This window comes from Chenopodium quinoa, unplaced genomic scaffold (genome assembly GCF_001683475.1).
Source record: "Chenopodium quinoa cultivar QQ74 unplaced genomic scaffold, ASM168347v1, whole genome shotgun sequence".
NCBI lineage: Eukaryota > Viridiplantae > Streptophyta > Magnoliopsida > Caryophyllales > Amaranthaceae > Chenopodium > Chenopodium quinoa.
In genome coordinates this window covers 122,461-142,960 of record NW_018743363.1, presented here as the reverse complement: position 1 = coordinate 142,960, position 20,500 = coordinate 122,461, and the positions used below count along the sequence as shown (strand labels likewise).

The 20,500-nt window shown below is 35.4% G+C and overlaps 1 protein-coding gene across 3 annotated transcripts; it reads right to left on the bottom strand.

Moving 5' to 3' along the window:
* Positions 1-1,918: 1,918 nt before the first annotated feature.
* On the bottom strand, positions 1,919-19,849 carry LOC110738054 (PH-interacting protein-like). Of its 3 annotated transcripts, none has more exons than XM_021918419.1 (25): positions 19,379-19,849; positions 19,046-19,180; positions 15,594-15,945; positions 15,310-15,461; positions 14,881-15,120; positions 12,683-12,792; positions 12,511-12,588; positions 12,305-12,411; positions 11,557-11,645; positions 11,335-11,450; positions 10,215-10,318; positions 9,771-9,848; positions 9,582-9,660; positions 9,336-9,504; positions 8,189-8,259; positions 6,970-7,050; positions 6,821-6,891; positions 6,477-6,573; positions 6,319-6,378; positions 6,068-6,122; positions 5,583-5,974; positions 3,687-5,441; positions 2,831-3,406; positions 2,671-2,729; positions 1,919-2,182 (listed from the first exon to the last, which is right to left on the bottom strand). In XM_021918419.1, exons 2-25 carry the CDS (start codon positions 19,065-19,067, stop codon positions 1,987-1,989), a joined length of 5,109 nt encoding a protein of 1,702 aa, XP_021774111.1. In that variant the 5' UTR covers positions 19,068-19,180; positions 19,379-19,849; the 3' UTR covers positions 1,919-1,986. The 3 variants fall into 3 exon arrangements, with proteins under 3 accessions (XP_021774111.1, XP_021774110.1, XP_021774109.1); XM_021918418.1 differs by having other exon boundaries at positions 19,046-19,159; XM_021918417.1 differs by lacking the exon at positions 19,379-19,849 and having other exon boundaries at positions 19,046-19,246.
* Positions 19,850-20,500: the final 651 nt, after the last annotated feature.

Here is a 20,500-nt window from a genome sequence, read left to right as displayed (position 1 = left end):
AGTCAAAAAATTCCAAAATTGAAGGCTAATATCCACACTTTTGATAAATTTGTGAGGTTTCGGGTCCCGGTGTCGAAAAGAACTGAGATTTTAGGGGATACATCTTGGGGTTATATAATGCCGTTTGGAACCATATATGATCATTATTTGTTGTAATAAATGTTCGTGGTAAGCTCGAGTTAATAAAATCGGTGCATGTTGTAAACTGGTAAATTGGCCGTTTAAAGGCAAGTTGGATGGTTCCTCCCCCCCAATTGGACTCCCGGAGATTATTAAAGACCATGACAAACATTTGGGCAATTTTTATATGTGGGCGAAATAAAGAAAAAAAATTATAAAATTTTAGGTTAATATCCATGCTTTTTAAGAAATTTTGAGGGTTTCGGGGGTCCGGTGTCGAAAAGGCTTGAGATTTTAGTGGATACATCTCATGTCATATAATGCCTTTTGGAACCATATATGATCATTATATGTTGTCATAAATGTTCGTGGCCGGCTTGAGTTAATAAAATCGATGCATGTTGTAAACCGGTAAATTGGTCGTTTAAAGGCAAGTTGGATGGTTTCACCCACCCAATTGGACTCCCAGAGGGTATTAGGGACCATGGTAAACATTTCGGCAATTTTTATTTCCAGTCGAAAAAAGTCAAAAAATTCCAAAATTAAAGGCTAATATCTACACTTTTTAAGAAATTTTGGAGGTTTCGGGCCCGGTGTCGAAAAGTTTTGAAATTCTAGGAGATATATCTCGGGGTCATATAATGCCGTTTGGAACCATATATGATCATTTTTTATTGTTATAAATGTTCGTTGCAGGCTTGAGTAAATGAAATCAGTGCTAGTTGTAAACCTGTAAATATTAGATGGTTCCACCTACACAATCGGACTCTCGGAGGGTGTTAGGGATCATGGTAAATATTTCTGCAAATTTTATTTCCGAGCCAAAAAAAGTCAAAAAATTTCAAAATTGAAGGCTAATATCCACACTTTTTGAGAAATTTTGGAGGTTTCGGGTCCCGCTGTCGAAAAGAAATGAGATTTCAGGGGATACATCTCGGGGTTATATAATGTCGTTTGAAATCATAAATAATCATTATATGTTGTGATAAATGTTCGTTGTAGGCTTGAGTTAATAAAATCGGTGCAAGTTGTAAACCGGTAAATTGGTCCGTTTAAAGGCAAGTTGGATGGTTCCACCCACCCAATTGGACTCCCGAAGGGTATTAGGGACCATGGTAATCTTTTCGTCAATATTTATATCCAAGTGAAAAAAATTCCAAAATTGAAGGCTTAATATCAATTTTTTTGAGAAATTTCGAAGGTTTCGAGGCCGGTGTCAAAAAGAATCGAGATTTTAGGAGATACGTTTCGGGGTCATATAATGCCGTTTGGAACTATAAATAATCATTATATGGTGTCATAAATGTTCGTGATTCGTCTAAACATAGAATTATCTCATCTCTTTAAAATATAGGATTTATAATTTTATTTTTTTCATAATATAATAGTAATAACTATTAAATATATAGAAAAATTTGAAAACCAAAAAAAAATATATAGAAAAATTCGAAAACCATTCCAAACCGGTCCAATATCCTATTCTTCAATTTTAAAAACGGTCATCAGCCCTTACATACCATTTTAGAGCTCAAAATCATGAGTTGCATTCCAGCTTTTTTCAAAGAACATAACATTTCGCCAGAAAATCTGAAATTAATTTTCTTTTTCTAAGTTGTTGTATGTATATACAGATTTAGCAGTAATTGCAACCTACCTGTTTCCCTAATTCCTAAGCTAAAAAGAATGTCCCACTGAGAAACTAACTCTTTGGTGGGGCGCCTAATTGAGGACTATGAATTGCTACATATCTACAAGGAAAAACATAATGTTACCCTCAAAAAAAAAAAAACAGAATGTTTAATAATTGTAAATTGGTAATTAATTGAAAATTTCTCTACAAAATTGTATTAGGAGAGATCCCTAATGCTACAATGATGATAACTTCTTTGCAAACCATTCTGATAACCGTCCAATCTTCTTCGAAAGCTCTGCATTTTTCCCAAAATAACTCTCGGCATTTGACAGCATAACATTTGTGTCGTGATTCACTGCCTCCAAGCTTCGGTAATAGTTATTTTCTAGCCTCGACTGGATCACTTCCAGAGATAATGGCACTGGAAACCTGCATATTTACAAAAACACGATTGTGTCAAATTTAGCAGAACTCAAGAGTCAGAATCTCACTGGTCAGTAGACACAAGGAAAGAGCTTGTAGAAATCGGTGTTTGGGCTTATTAGAGCAATGACTCATCACATGTATGATGTATCTAAGCTTCAACTACTTTCCGATCTCTCTAATAGACCACTCCATTGGTTGAGTGAAACTACTATTTACTACTTTCATGGTACATAAAAATAGTTGGGGAAAACAATCTCACAATTTTTGCTCAATTCAGGTCATTCCAGTTAAATTAAAAGGGGATCTTTTCCCAAGAAAAAAGATGGATGATGACATATCATTCTATTGATATTCACATACTTTTTGAGGGAAAAATCAGGGTTTCCTAAAAAAAAAAAAAAAAAAAAAAAAAAAAAAAAAAAAAAACAATGTAACAATAAGAAATGAAGACATCATGCAGAAAAACAAATTAGCGTTCATGTGTACTTCACCTATTCAAGAAATTTGACTTCCCAGAAACCTGCTGCAATTTCTGAACCCCGTAAATATCCTGAAAAATTTTATGAAAAAAAATAGGTCAATTTCCAAGAAGTAGAAATCCACGAAAACAGAAATCATCAAATCAACCCCAAAATTATCTACTGTCACTACCTGAGCTTTATTTCCTGACTGCACTAATTTATCAATTAATGACAACAGTATTTTTGTGGTGTGGTCATCAAGATGAGGCTGCTCCCAGTGTGTGTCGCCAGCATCATAAAGTTCCCAAGGACTATGTTCATGTATTTCAGTTGGATCACTTTTGTATCGAATGATATATCTTTCCCACGGACTATCAGGAAACTCAAGGGATTTGGCCTTCACATCATGAACTCGACCTTCCCACCAACTACCATCCCCATCACCTTCATTTTTCCACCAAACCTGACATTTGTCTCTCTTAGTCCAGTTTCTCTCGATAGCAGTCTCATACCTTGTTCTCTCAACAAGAAAATCCGGAAAATCTGAAACTTCTGGCAATGTCAGCTTAAATTTCTTGCCAAAGACACTAGAATTTGGGTCTATAAATTCAAGTGTCATTTTACAGCAGCTATCACCCGAGCCTGGAACAACAGAATACTCTAGCTCAATAACTTTGCAGAGCTCCACAGCTCTGATCTCACCTTTCAAATATTCCCAAGGTCCCCTCACAGAAGAGCTATTGCAAGATATGTATTCCTTATGCCCCTACAAGAACATCAACAAAAGATGGAGAGTAATCAGAAAGAATATCTGGTGTTAATCAATTCTCTATACATAACAACTACCAATTTACCCTCCTACAAACATCTATAGTAAGAATAGTCATAGTATCTCTTATTTAAACAGTCGAATTTGACAATCTAGAAGAACATTTTCATCTTAACAAGAAATTTTTAACATTTAAAAAAAAAAAATAAAATAAATAAAAGAGGGGGGAGGGAGAAGGTACAGTAACCTTTAGAAAATCCAGATACCAAGTCATTACCTGCCTCATATATGCAACTTCATCTCCCTGCTGAGGAATATATCGAGAACAGTCAGGAACAGAAAGCATCAACCAGGATAATTTTCTTTGTGACTGACTTGACTTCCTCCTATCCATTAGACTAGCATCACGAATAAAATTTATTCTCCTATTTCTTGTGGACCTCAGTCCCACAGTTGTACTAGATCCCCACTCTTCTCGAGGACGCCGATCAACCTTGTTCGATACTGAATCCTCAATTCTTCTTGACCTCTCTACCGATCTCTTCAAATGCTCTTCAACTGTGTCCCTAACCTCCACAGATTGGGCCTGGTTGATGCCCTTAACCATAATACCATTTGTATCAGCATTTCCATCCAGACTTTGACAGCTTGCATTTGAGGTATTTTCACTAACATGAACAACATTGCTATCTGAAGATGTCCTCGCTGCCTTAGAGGACCTTGACCTTCTGTAAACAGCACTGTACATCTTATCAGTCTTCTGTGAAGGTGAAGCCTGTGATTTTAGCAATGCAGAGCTAGCATTTGCTTTAACTCCATCCAAAATTTGTTCTCCATTAGATTCTCCACCATCCAAACCATCTTTAAGGTGGGGTTTTTTCTCTTCAAGCTCTTCAGCACCAGATCTTTGCTCCACAAGAATCGTACCATTCTTTTCATTCCCTTCACTGGGTATAGCTTTCATCTCATAAGTATCATTAGAATCTGATGCAGCCTTCTTTTCTGCAATACTCAACAATGTAGACACATTGTTTGCATCACTGCTATTTGAGCACGGAGCTCCATTCCCAGTAGCTACATGAACTTCATCCTGCACTCCATTAGAAGACAGGGATCTATTAAAATCAGACAGCTCTATAATATTTCCATCAGTTAACCCATTAGGATTCCCTGAATGCTCATGATTATGCTGTGCAATTTCCTGCAACTTGCCATTATCATCACTTCGCTCAACTTCAGATTTTAGATCTGCCCCAAGCTCCTTATCAGTTTCATTTTGGTTGTCATTGAAAGAACTAGACCCAGAAGCAACCAATACAGGGGCTCCTTTCAATTTAACTCTGTTAGAAGTACGAGCTCTAACCACACCCCATTTTATGGCATCATTGCCTAATCCACCAAGCCAACCCAGTCTATCATATCCACAGAGGTTTGCATTGCCATGTAAGTAATTCATGTCCTGTTGGGTTGAATCTTTTCCAACTTCTAAAGGACCACCTGATGCTGAAGATGAAAAGCCTGCCAAATCTATCTGATTTCCAGAGGTTGGGATAGAATTACTTGAAAATAGAACTCGATTTGGATCACGGACTGGAAGTTTTAGAACTAATTTATTCCTGTTCCCAGCACTCTCATGAGTTCCAGGGAACACTTTAGATCTAGATATACCCTCAGAATCATCAACCATTACTTCTTTCCCCTTCAGATTCTTTGCTCTCTCATCTGGAACAAACTTATCAGATTCCTCATCCTCGAAGTCAGAATATTCAAGTACAGATTCACTGTCTGATGTATCATCTTCAGAGCCATATACAACTTCATCAAGATCTGGGGTAGTACCTTTGATTTTGGAAAACAAGGTAAGAGCATTACGAGCAGCAGCTCTTTGGGGTCTTGAAGCCTTTAATGACTTCTTGGACCGTTTTCGCCCATTTCTTGATTTCCTGCTTGGGTCAGTTTTGTGGGTACTACCATCACACTTATCCAGATTTCTTCTTTTAACACGCCTCCCTGAAGAAGTAGTTATCTCTGTCTGAAAAACAAAAAAAATGTACGCACATGAATGCACATGAATAGACATAATATATTGTGTAGGTAAAAAGATAAGAGTATCATTGAGATTTAAGATTATTTTTGTAGAAAAACTAAAAAAGAAACATATAAGAAAATGTACTTCTCTCTTTTTCTTTCTCCTCCTTGATCTACGAACACTATCTCTGTGACTGCAATCCGCATCAGTGTCTTCTTCACTGCATTTCAAATCACCGGATGATGTTGAGCTAATATGTCCTCCATTGCCGCCAAAGGAATCCGTAACATTGAATTCAGAGTCAGTATCATCACTAACTATTACTTCTTCTGGCTCCCAATCCATGACATCCACAAAAACTGGCAGTGGATCAATTAATACATCAAAATCTGGCAGGGGTATCATATGGTCTTGGCCTGAACTGAAGTCTGGACCCACAGAAAACTGTACAGAAGACAGGCGCCACTCAATGCCCAGAGTTCCAAGCCGTCTTCGCTGATACATGCTTTGATAGGGTTCTGGGTATGGTATCATGCCTAGAAAATAAATCTCAAAAATCAATAATGTTGAATGAAAAGTAATATTTATATTAAACCACTTGAAATAAAGTGATGGGAACAAAGACAAACTTGAATCACAAAGAAGGTCTTGCATGTTCCTTCGATAAGGAGGAAGTTGTGTTTCCTGCACCAAGAGAGATCAATAATTCAAAATCACATATCCACAGAGGCATATGAACATGAATACTCCTAAACATAACGCCAGTACAGCCACAGCTCACAACAGAAAAATCTTATTTTAAGAAACTACATTTTTATAAAATGAGAACAATAATCATTCATAAAGAATTGTGGAAGCCTTAAAGATAGTACAAACATACCTGATCAATAACATTTCCATTAGTATCTCGGATAAGTGGACGATAATCCCCGAGAAAGAACTGCAAATTTTGCAATTATAAGATACTAAAAAAAAACAGGTACCATGAGCATCTTATACAGCATAAAAATACATGGAAAGAGTAATTTCTCTTAGTACCTGATCATATTTCGCATCCATTTGGGACTCGCCTTGACCAGTGCTCAAAAAATAAAGTTGACCAACGTCATCTGAAAGTACAATTGAGGTCCCATCCCTATTTAAAGAAATAAAAGAGAGAGAGAGAGAGATAAATATATATATATAAGAAAACACAAACTAACAAAGGACATTCAGATGAGCTGACACATGTATCTCCACAGTAGCAAACAAAAGAGCTGCAAATCAAGTTTAGCTTTTCAATCCAGACAAAGATAAAGGAATATGACAATAAATTCAGTAACAAGCAGACAAGCACAGTGGCACAAGCAAAAGAACAGACGAAAGCCAACATGACCACTTACATAGAGAACTTTCCGTCAACCAATTTAAACCGTCCAGTGTCATAAATTCGAATGGGCTTTCCTTCCCATATCTGCAACAAAACGGTACTAGTAAGACTAAGCACACAAGTCTGGTGGAATGTATATAAGGAAAGTTCACTGAAACTTACATCCCAAATAATGGTTTTCCCGTCATATCCAGCACTCATAGCTATGCGAGGGTTGAAAGGGTGAACATCCAGGACATATGTCTATTCGAACAAAAAGGACAAACAATTTTCCATGTCACACAATCATAAATCTTAGACAAGTGAAAAAAACAAAGTATTGGTACAACTACATGATAGACAATTTAACATGCATGGGAAAATTGAATATAGATTCACCAATGCATAATGTTCTCAATGTTTACTATTAGCGCGCGCGCGCACACACACACACACACACACAAAAAAGGTGGTGAAATGAGTTTGCCAAAAGTAGAATAAAGTGCAAGTACTAAGATCATTATGAAACAAACTAAAATGGAAAGTTTTAAGAACATTATGGAAAAATTAAAATGGGAAGTGTAAGAACATTATGAAATAGAGGTAGCACCTTTTTATTAGACAAACTGTATATTTTCAATGAATCAACTTTATATAATTTTGAACTATCAAAAAATTAAAGATATTAATGGCCAAAGTTGCGTGCCAACAAATGTGATTCAAGTTGTTGCAATTTATAGGAAACAAGATGAAATATATCAGAATTCAAATTTTTTTTTTTAAAAAAAAAAAAAAAAAAAAAAAAAAAGAAAAAGAAAAAGAAAGAAACACTAAAACTCATGATATCCTTTTTATAAAATATCAATAAATATATGGTCCCCTCTTCTGTCTCAAGGGCCTCAAAGTTCGAAGAGGCAATCACTCTGTGAGCCTTGCAATACCTTAAGCAAGTATTAGCACTTAGGCACCCTTTTCGATACAATAATTAGAAATTGAAAGTTGTCATAGTCAATGTTATAGCACATGAATTGAAAGGCTGGAATGTGGTCTCATATTTAACTAAACTCCAAAATCCCAAATTCTTGTTCAGCTAACCTTTCCTACTGCTATTCAGGTATGAAACATCAGGATGAGAATGCATATTAAAGAGCAGGAGTGTATAACATGCAATGTTTGCAAGAAGGGCAACATGGCAGCCACTAGGACAGCATAGAGGAGTATAACATGCAATGGTACCACTGATTATCTCAGTCTGATGCACATTACCCCTTCCAGAACCATTGATCAGCGCAGGGGGAGGGGAGGAAGAAGAGATAAATTAACAGATAACAAAACTGCTCCATCCAAATCTGATAATTAGTGCAATGCAATCTGGAATTCTGGAAGGAAAACCACAACTTACCGACTCGGTATGACCCGTCAATGAATGAACCAAGCTACCATCAGAAGCATTCCAAACACATATTCTGCAATCTGTCATGAGAAAAAGGCAGACATAGTAATATGGATAAGGTCAAGAGACAAAACCAGTCTCACTAACATATTAGCACCATAGAAATTTTTTATCTACAATGTTGAACAAGCAAATTCAATGAGAAAATCAAATAAAAGATGCTTTAAATTTTCTAAGTAGCACTATCACCCATAGATTCAACCAACAGAGACATCACTCAACAAAACAAGCCCAAGCCCTAGAAAAACACGTATTAGCCACGTGCCTTGCTTACATTCAAAATTGATGTATAACACACTACAAACAAGACATTCCTATTTCAATAGAAGTGTAAAACTCTCAATACAATTCCCTTAATGAATGGCCAACATTGAATAGCCCGTGAAAATAAGAGTACCACGTAAATTTAGACCCCTAATCATTGTATACACAATTCCAAAACATAAGTGCTTTATGAAGATATGACCAAAAATACTGTTGGAAGTTGATAGGACAGGAATTTTCTTAAAATTGACTAAAGTTATACATCTACACTGGTAAATTCTACGAATTTAATCTAGCAATGTAATCCATAAAAAGGCATGTCCAACTTAGCCTCCTCCCCTTTTTCTCCTGAATATCAAAAGTAATCTTATCATTATTACAATGCAAAAATTTAGATTAGAAAAATACATCAATAGCTTAATCAAATACTAAGTATATATACTCTCACTTTGCTTTCCTAAGTGTATGTGCAAAGCTTTAAAATGACAAATACTGTGAGCTAGAGAAAGTATTTGAGAAACAAAATAGATAAAAGCATTGAACCGGGAGCCACATTTATTTATTATTTTATATTACATCTTTAAATTGGTTTTCCTAGAAAAATGGGCAACACAATCCCTCTAGTACCCCATTCGACATGACGGCTAAACCAAAGCAAATACCAACACGCACAGTGAATTTTTAAGGCAGTTTAATGAAAACTATCTACATACCACTTTATGGTAAATCAAACACAAGATCACCTGAAGCAGTCTGAAGCAGTTCAAAATATTTATGCTCATAAAGCACCTTTCTAAGAAATTAAACTGAACAAAAAATTTCATCAACTTACCCATGATAGCAGCAAGGACAAATCGATTATCTAGACTCCACACAATCATATTAACACCACGAGGCGTAGGCAGAACTCTCTGTCTTGGGCCCCCTCGCGGAGGCTGTGGAAGCATGGGTGGAGGAGGAACCTTGAGATGATAAGCCCGAGTCCAACGTCCAGCTCTTGCCTGACAGGAAAACATGTTTCAGTGAGGAACTAATCCAAAAACATAATAAAAAAGAATAATTTCCAACCATAGCTCACATGTGATTTGCGTGACCTTGGAATCCAGATAATTGCACTACCATCACGAGAACAGGTAACTATATTATCATGAGAAAACCTGCCAAAATTTGGGAGATGAATTTGTCGCAAAATAAACACTTTTACTGAAATCAACCACACTGACATGCAAAAACCGGGAAACGAATAGATGTTTAACAGTTTAAGTACCATGTATTTTTGAATTTGGGAAAATTATCTTCCTTGGTTGCATCTGTAGTAGAGAATCGAGGAGTCACAGCACAACCACTGTAGAAAAGCACAACTTATCAGCATCCAATTATGTCAAGGAACAATCTGAATTAAAAATGCAAACCTCTATTTCGCAAAAACATAACAAGTTTAGTCAATCTCAACTAGAAAATAGAACTATGAACACTACCCAATAAAGTGCATGCAAGACATAATTAGCAAATCAACATTCATATATATAATTCTGGTTTCGTTCAGGCTAAAGCCAAAGTAGCCTCCCCAAACATGAGCTTAAAAATTGGTTGGACTCCCCCCCCCCCCAATCCTGGTTGTAAGAATTGTTGAAGCTTCCATCTCTTATCAGCACCCAGCCGCTACAGGGACAAACCACCCTTTAGCTACAGTAATTTGAAGTGAACTGACCTAAATTGCACATAATTAACATCATTTTCATGGCCAGAGAGAACATCCATCTCACTGATAGGTTGTTCTGAATCGTCAGTAGCGGATTTACAAGCATTCCAGACCTGCAGGAAAACAAAATTGATTTACTAGAATTTATTCAAGTGTAGTACATAACTCAATATCACGCACTTTAAAAAGCAAAGTGTTATAAATAAGGTGAGGGTGACCTCTATTGAAGACAAATGGGAGAAGAAACGGTACAATGGTTTAAATACACTATGCAAGGTACTTGTGCTAAGGTGCAGGAAACCTCCAAAAGTGTATGCCCTGTTTGGTTTTGGCACTAGTATCAGGTATCGGGCTGGCTATCAAACCTCAAACTGATTCCAGTTGTTTGGTCGGAAGAATTTAATCTGTAACTCTTGATTGCAATGTTGGGAGGTTGGGGTAAGAGAGAGAGACTGAGAGAGTCAGAAATGATTATAGTTAATCGGGATGGTACTGGCACTGGTAAGTACAGTTGTGGTGTTTGGTATTGGTGGTGGTTGTGGGCATCCCTATGCTATTCCTTGGGATTAAGGTATAAGTTTTAAAAGGGTTGGAAGATATGGATTTGAGGTGCAATATTTTGTACCAAACAGTAGGATCAACTTTTTTTTATTCCATTCCCAGTTTCCCACATTTAATTTCTGATTTGGTTGAAGAAAACACCTCCTCAAGAAAGTAAAAATAAATAAAAAAAAAATAAAAATAAAAAAAACAAATCCAAGAAAGAAGAAAAGGGGAAAAGATACCAGGCAAGACTTAACCCATCAATAAGAGTTGGCCCTTCCACCCTTTATAGACCCACGTAATCAACGATAATCAAGGAAGCTATCATTCTTCTGAAGTAAATCCCCTGCCCCCTTTCCTTTTCCCTTCTTCCACCACCTTCTTAGTCATCCATTCATATTTTAATATACGGTTAAACTACAGAAAAAGAGAGGGGGGGGGGGGGGAGGGTGGCATCTCATAAAAGCCTTCTGCTAGTCACAGCTAACTAAGGTAAAATAGAGATTAACTACAATGTATCCTTCATAAAATCAACTAAAACAGTTTCAATTTGGATAAACTAAACCTCCGGCATAATAGAACATACCCTTGCAAGATTATCTGAGCTACCAGTCACAAAGACAGTCCCGTTAGCATTGAATGCACAACAAAAGATCTGATGATTCTGCTCACCAGCGATGGATGAAGAAGCAGTGCTTTTTCCTACAACATTTTCCAGCTTCAGTAAATCACTCTACTAATTTGTTAAAAAATTATTAATTAAATAAATAATAACAAATAACAGGTCGAAAATGAAGCAAAAGTCAACCTGCATCAGGAGGTTTGGGAAGATAAATACGTGGCTTGAACTGCGAGTATCTTGCATCCCATAGTCTACATGTTCCATCATCAGCTGATCTACAGACCAGAAAATACAGTGTATGAGTCATAACACATGAGAAAATCAAGCAAATGGCTAGCTGAGAAAGTTGTGGAGAAAGCAACTCTCTCTGTGTGAATTGGTTGTCACATTGATAGTGCAATTTAAAAAGTGATACGACAACTAAAATTGAACATAACTACATTAGTCTAGTATATTAGATATATCCTAACATCACCATGAGACAGGACAGAACAAGTTGCAATATAACATTAATAAGGACAAGGGAAGACCAATATATTGCTAGCTTGCTACATAGGTAACAAGCTTAAGTCATACAGTAACTTGCAAAATAATTAATGCACTAATATTTACCCCTTAATGTACAAAGCATATGAAGCTTTTATTCACCAGAAACTTTATGTGTACAGCACATTAGGCAGAATAGGCACTTTCCATTCACCAAAAAAAAAGCGGGTAAAGAAAACACAATTGACAGATAACGTTGAAAAAAAAAAAAGAGATACATCTACAAGAAGTAAATGATTCAATGAACAAAAAAGTAAATAATGTAATACCAATATCTCCTAGCTCACACAGCACAGGGTTTTAAAGAACTAGCCTTTAAAGTTAAGAAAATCTAGCAATATATGATGTAAGAACAAGACAAGAAAATTTGAAACAGGACAATTCTTACGATAGAAGCTGATATATAGCACTGGGCCTTGGGCTAAAGGCAATGGCAGTTACTGCTCCTGTATGCCCTCGCAGAACTGAAATTGGCTGCCCATCTGGCAAACGCCACTGTCATGTAAACCACAATGAACAGATTAAGGTATTCTATAAGAGGAGACAAGAGACAATGGTAGTAATATCAGAGTTGCATGAGAACCAGACACTCACAGTTCTAATAATACAATCATTTGAAGCAGATGCCACCAAAGCATTGTTGGAACTCACAGCCAAGTCAGTGATGTCACCCTTAGATAAAAACAAGTGTAAATAAGTAACAAAATAAGAATATGAATTCAACTGTCTGAAAATCATTAAAATAATTGAAAGCATCAAAGCGCACTTCATGCCCACGGCAGCTAGCCAAGATATAAGCAGTTTCCATGGACCAAATCTTCACAAGGCGGTCATCTGAACCAGTTATGACAAACCTTCCGGAGCGGTCACATACAGCTGCCAAAATAATAAATAAATAAATAAAAAGAGATATTACTGCTTGTCAACTAAAAATAAAAGCTCTATAATTTTTTTGTTTATTCTACTCAATACATAATCGCAAACAAACAAACAAAAAAAATAATAATAAAAAAGTGAGTGGATATGAGGAAAAAAAAAAGGATGGATAAATTAAGAGAGAAAAGAAATAAGGTGGGTGGGTGTCTGAAGCTAATAAAGTAAGAGAGATGGAAAAGGTAGATACAGTGTGGGGTAATGAGAGGTAAGATGGTAAAAGGTGTTCATGAAAATTGAAATAGAGTAAATATGGTCAAAACCTTAATTGGAATTGGGTAGTACAAAATATCAGATATAACTTTACAGCTTTTTTGTAAAGACTAAATACACAATAAAAGAAGAAGATTTGAAAGCCAAATAAATCCATCCGAATTGATGTCATTAGCATTACACTAATTGTGGTGGAGGAGCCTGGAAACCATGTTTGTTTCTTTACATTAAAATTATATGGTTGGTGTGGATTTGTACAGTTTCTATTATGGAACAGTTGCATGTTGTAATGGAATGGTGGCCACACGGGAAGGAAAAGAAAAACTACGACAATCTGCTTGTATGGCAATATTGTGGATGTTGTGGTTGGAAACAAATACATAAAAGTATAAGTTTTCTCAAAATAGGCTTTCTTATAGAATTTAATTCCAGAAAAAGTTGACTTTCTGAGTCAGTGAGTCATATGCTATGGGTACCATTGGGGTACCCCCTCTGTTGCATAAATTGCAAAAGGCAATGCTTTATATAAAAATCCTTGTGCATTTATAACAAAAAAAAAAAAAAAAAAAAAAAAAAAAAAAAAAAAAAGAAAACACAAAGTACCAGCAGCACAGTATCAAAGCAATAATATCTAATGCTTTATTAGCAATTACTCCTTTGACTAAAATGGAAGTTTCATAACCCTTATCTCAAACCCTACAAAAATCTTTATAGGAAAAAAAATTGGAGGAAAAAAATTTAGTGACTGGGGTAACAAAAACTTGAGAATCCACACGTTTAAGTGGTATGTAAAGCCACAATAAAAAAAAGTTTGGTATCTCACAAGTTGAGCAAGATATGTGAGCCTGGTACATCAGAGATTCTCTTTACTTCCTTGTTTAATATTTCAAAGACAATTCCTTATGACAATTGATCTCAAATCATGTTGGGACTATGACTTTGTTGGTGGTGGTGGTGGTGGTAATTCAGAGATTCTTTATATGTAAAATTAAAGCAAGATACGTGAACTTCAATGTTAGCCAAAATTTCAAAAAATTCTGATTTATATATGAAGCTATATCACAAGCCTAACTAGCATCAAGCATATTGGACAATCAATGGGTGAAGTAAAGTAAACCACTAAGAGACTAAAAGAATCTGAAAGATCAGATCTTCAAAGTGGATAGCAGTCATAGCACAATAAATAGCATGACAAGCAAAGAAAATGTGGTATGAAGGATACATCAACTATATGTCAGATAGTAATGTAATATTGGTTTCTCTTGATTTCACACGACATTACAAACTTCTCATCATAATAGCAGCCAAATTGAAAATTACTTTACCAGCATTTAACTAATATTAATCATGAAATGAGATGATTACAAAGAGAAAAACCAATACATATTAAACCAAGAAAAGGGCCAGGCTTTCCCCTATATTCTTTGATGTATTCATGCTTATAACTACCACAAATTTAGACATCAGATAGATTATAAATAAAAACTATAATAAAATAAAATGTACTTCCTCCGTTCCCCACTTCCCCTAATACTGCAACATAGGGGAAGGACACGAATTTAAAGAAGAGGAGAGAGATAGAAAGGAATAAAGATAGGGACCCTGTGGGGAGGAGAGAAAAAGAGAGAAAATATGTGTAAATAGGGAAATGTTGCAATATTTGTAGAACTTCCTAAAATGATAACTATAGCAATATTTGTGGAACGAAGGAAGTATTTTCTACCCTGCCAAAAACATTAAAAATTCAAATAAAAGGGATAAACCTGCTTTCAGTAAAAGCTAGAATCAGGACAAGGATTACATGGAGAAACAGCTTACCACAATAAACAGCATCACGGTGTCCCCTTACTTTCTTTACATTTTGCATCTTTTGCACCATAGTGGATGGTTTAACAATAGTATAACAGGCTGCACGTGTAGATGGTGCTCTATGGTGTCTCGCAAATCCACCACCAATTTCTCTCAATCTCAGCCCACGCACCTGATCAGCTTGCATATGAGGCCAACGCATGAAAACAGGCGGTGGTTTAATCTCTTTGTCTCCTTTGATCCCATCATCTGCAAGGAAATATGGGGGGGAATAAAGTTATCGCTCTTAATCGTAAGTTTGCTGTATTTTTCAGATATATATAAGAGGTTCATTAGTGCATCTACGCTTGTAAAAATGGAATCGCATCTCCTAAACAAACAATAAATCATTCAAAGGAATACTAACAAAAATATAGATGCACAGATACATGAACATACCGGCCAAGAGTGAAAATGATCCATCCCCCAAAAGTGTAGGAACATCAGCTGCATTTGGTATATTCCTTGCAACAATACCATGTGGATTGGCTTTATTAAGTAATAGCTGCCTCAGAAGCTTAATTAAGTGATTCTTTCCAATATGAGCATACCTACAGGAAGAAAAACAGCCCAGTGAGAGAAATCTCATAATCGAATGCTACACTGATATAGTTTCAGCATATCTTCGCTGAGAGATCATCTGTATTGAAACTTTTGATCAAGAAAATAGGCATAAAACATACCGCTCCTTTAGTTTGTTGTAACTCAATGGAAAGGACAAGCCATCATCATTTTCATCACCACTAGGAATCCCACTCCTAGAATACCAAGCATGGTATCTTCTAGGTAGTAGGTCATTTTCAAGAAGCTCATTCCAAAATTGTCCACAAGTTCTTTGACATGGCCCATCAGACAAAAAATGCATGATAAGGAAATAAATTTCTCTGAGATCAACATCAACATCAGCCTCCAAATCAGTGTTCATCTCGGGATCTGCAAGAGCTGCTTTTTTCTGGACTTTAAGAGGGAAACTCAAAGGTTTCACATTAGCAGTCAGATTTCTAGCAGGGATGTGTTTCTCAAGAGCCATTTTTCCTGAACAGAAGCAGACAAGCACATGTAACAACTTTTAAAAATAACTAAAGAAATAATGTCGTTAACATATAAATTTTATGCACGAGCTGATCCAGATAAAACTAACTGAAGAATAGAAATGTAAGATATGAACAGACCAAAACTCTGATGTCTTAGGCTATAATTATAAGCATCTTCTAGAAAAAACCCCTTCTCAAACCCAAGTCCCAACCAAAGAATAGAGAAGTGCATAAAGGATTAATAATCTTCGATTTCATACCAGGATAAATGAGACATAATATAACCAGCTTCAATTATCTCCCTCAACTACAATACATATACTAAATTGTTCATGCTTATTAAATTTATTAATTTATGGCCTGCATGTCCTCTAATCATAAGTATTATAATAGCATGTATGCAGAGACAAAAGGTTTACTTGAGTCTTGACATTGGACAATAATTGCAAATGTGACATTCTCAACCATACACATATTGAAAATTGCAAGTTCTTGACAAATCACATGAACACTATGATATCCTCAAAGAATTAAAAAAAGTATCCCAAAATTTAGTAGACATTTTAAATATCCTCAATTATTATCCTACTAAACTTTACCACTGTTATCTGAATAAATAACAATAAAGCCCTTTCATTCCAAAAGAATGTTAAGTTATTGAGAAGATCATTAACCTTCATGGTAGAAAGATCCAATGCATTGTAGTGCAAGGATGCAGCATATTAACAGGGATTTGCAAGCTCTCAAAAGCGAAGTAAAGATCAATAAAACAAATGATCCCAAAGAGAATTGTCAAATTGAACACTTCCAGAAAAGTTTACCTGAACAAGACCAAAAGGCAAAGAGCCCAACAGTCCTGCTTTATTTTGCTTGAATTACTAAAAAGTAAGAAGCATGCCTTTCACTAACAGCTAAACCTTGGCTTTTACAACATTTCAAGAGCTCATTATACTTATCTTACATGGGTTCATGCACATGGGCACGTATGGTGCAATCTAAATGAGGTTCTGCAAAAGGGGTGGACCTTGATGATTTAAAGTGAAGTGTAAAGTTGGAAGCTAACACCCCCACCCCCTCTCCCAGATAGTCACACACACACAAATGCAGAGTGAACAATCTAAATCTCAGGAGACCCTAAAGCATACCAAGAACAGATATTACAACCAGAAATCAACCCATGGCACACAGTTGTGAGTGTTTGCCAATTAAAGACTTGCTAAGCTTTAAGCTTATTGGCATATGAGCTACCAACCAACAGTGATACAAAAGTAAATATCACAAAAGTATCGGGAGGGGGGATGACATCCAAAACAGTACAACGAAATGGTAAAAGAGACCACTGCTGTAAGAGAGCACAATATCGGGGTATGATTATGGACTTCACCAGGATGGTTGATAGCTCTACATTAAGAATATTTTCATCATGATAATTTTAGCGATAAAAGTACAAGTGGAACGAAGAGCAAGGTCGGCAAGAATTTGAGAACATTGATATTTATAAGTACCACAAAGAGGTGGAGGAACAATATTAAAGCGCTCAACCTGAACTCCCATTTGACCTAATATGGAAGTACACTAATTTTTGGACCGACTTAGAGATTACACTTGTTCTACTCAACTATCTTAAATGCTCAATAGCACATTTATCAAATATTCTCAATGTAATATACAACGGCACAGCTCTATCCGTAGTGACCTCAAGAAGCATATTCTAAATATCTAAAGCCCATACAAACTTGTTTAAACAAATTGTTTCCCCAAAACTTTGAATCAGTGAACTAGTATGCATAATTGGTAAAAAATACAAAACTAGTAACAGTATCAAAGACTACAAGCTTTCAAATAGGCCATGATTGTAAACCTAAAGGTGGTATACCAAATAAAAAATTTGCTTCTCCACTCAACCATTAACTAGGTTTTACAAAACAATGTATGTTACAAAACTTAACAAGATAACATGGAAACATGATCATGAAATTAGTCTCAATCAATAAAACCGACTCACCGTCTCCAACACACAAATCTAAATGTAAATGCAGCTACAAACATTAATCCTTTGATACACGAATATGGAACTTTTTGGACCGAGTAAAAGATTACAGTGAATCTACTCGCTCAATAGCAAATCCATCTAAAAATCTCAATGTAATATACAATGGCACAGCTCTATCCACAATTACCACAAGGAGTGTATTCCAAAAAACTAAAGCCCATACAAGACTTGATTAAACAAATTAAGGTAACCGAAATCAGTGGACCAACATATATCACAGCAATCGAGCATCCACAATCCGTACCAAAAACGAAACTATTACTGACAGTATCAAAGACTACAGGATTTCAAATAAGCCATGATTGTGACTCAAAAGGCGTTGTAATATATTGAAAATTTTAGTTCCTCCACTCAACCATTAATTAAGTTAAACAAGACGATGTACATTACAAAAACAAAGAACGACGTAACAAGGAAACAAAATCACAAAAGTAAGTCTCAATCAATAAAGGCGACTCACCATCTCCAACACAAATCTAAATGTAAATGCAGAAACAAAAACAAACATCAAACCTTTGGTACACAAATATGGAAGTAAACTATTTTTTTAACCGACTAAGAGATTATACTAGTCTACTCACCTTCCTTAAGGCTCAATAGCAAATCCATCTAGCAATCTCAATGTAATAAACAATAGCACAGCTCTATCCTTAGTAACCTCAAGGGGCTTATTTCAAAAATCTAAAGCCCGTACGAGACTTGATAAAACAAATTGATTCAAAGGTAACCCAAATCAGTGGACCAGTATAGTTTATCACAGCAATCGAGCATGCACAATCCATACCAAAAACGAAACCAGTAGACAGTATAAAGGACTACAGGATTTCCAAAAGGCCATGATTGTGAACCTAAAGGCGCTATAATAAATTTAAAATTTCAGTTTCTCCACTAGCTAAGTTGAACAAGACAATGTATATTACAAAATCAAGTAACAAGATAACATCTTGGAAACAAAATCATGAAATTAAGTCTCAATCAATAAAACCGACTCGCCGTCTCCAACACACAAATCTAAATTTAAATGCCAATAAAAATACAAAAATCAAACCTTTGATTCCTGGATTTTCCATTAAGGTCAACAAGAAGCACAATACTCAGAAACTAAAAACTCTCTTCTGCGGCTCCAAAACCTTGAATTACCATATACCATAATTGCATTCTCCTGAAAAATCAAACAATTACCCTTTACAATTCCCAAAAAACCCCACAATTTCATCAACCCAAAAAACAAAATTCACCCAAAAAAAAAAAAAAAAAAAAAAAAAAAAAAAAAAAAGCTATTAAAAAGAACTACAAGATCCCATTATCAAAATCCATGCAAAAAAATAAATACAAACAACATAAAACAAATATTAGAATAAAACCCAGAAAATTAAATTACCTCCAATGGTCTAAAATTCTGTAGAAATGATTGATTATCTGAAAATTAATCACCAATAGAATAGAATAGTAAAATGGGGGTGAATTTTTAAGGGTTTTTAAGCAGAAAAAGAACAAATTCTTGAATAAAATTTAAAAAATAAAAGGAGTGATTTATTTAGGGGTTAAACAACAGAGCTCAGTTTTGTTGTTGAGTCTGTATGTATATAGTTATGGTGTTTATAGGAGAGAGAAAGAGAGGTTGCGGAGATTAGAACATCGAAGGAGGCTATTTTTTTAGTTTTTTTTTTTTTTTTTTTTTTACTATTTTTTTTTTAATGTTAATAAATTTAGAAATTGTATAAAATATAACTTTACGCTCACTCGTCCTTGTTACATAATTTTTGTTTCTTCTTCAGAATAAGAAGGATAGATATAAATCATGAAATATATGGAAATAAATCACAAAATATCATAGATTTCTGTAAATATTGATTTGGTGGATGATGATAGCTAAAATCCAGTTGTGTAAAGTGGTTTGTTGAAGGCCTTAAAGGTGTTAAAGCCCAGTCCTTGGTTGTATGGGTCAGTCATGGATTCATGGCCGATTCGGATCGGACCGAACCAAATAGATTAAGATTTTTGTCTTGTATAGAGAGAGTCTTAAGGAGTAGGTGATGTAAACGAGATTTGATCGATTGTTGAGTTTCGTGTTTTTAAGCTTTCATCGGTTGACCTAGTGGAGCAGTCACTCCAGTTGATTTTATGACTTGATGGTTATGCTTAAACGAGAATGGTTTACTTAGAAAAAGTCTGTCGGCTATTTCTCATCTACTTTTCTTTATTCGTTGTAATGTACTGTTTATCTCATGTGAATGATATGGCGCTAGAATTTGACTTTATATCGTCACCTCACTTACAGTCATGCATTGAAGATGACAAGTGTGTGAAAAATGTCTTATAGACTGCGTATGTATTTACAAATGTCAAACACATAAATAATATTGTATTTTTAAGCTTTTTTTTTAGATTTTGGAAATATTATAAGTATGAGCTAAAAGCCATATTTCCTCCGGTGAGATTCCTTTAGTCGGTTATATACTCAACTAATTAAAACCACATTCAATTAAATTAATTCGCAAAT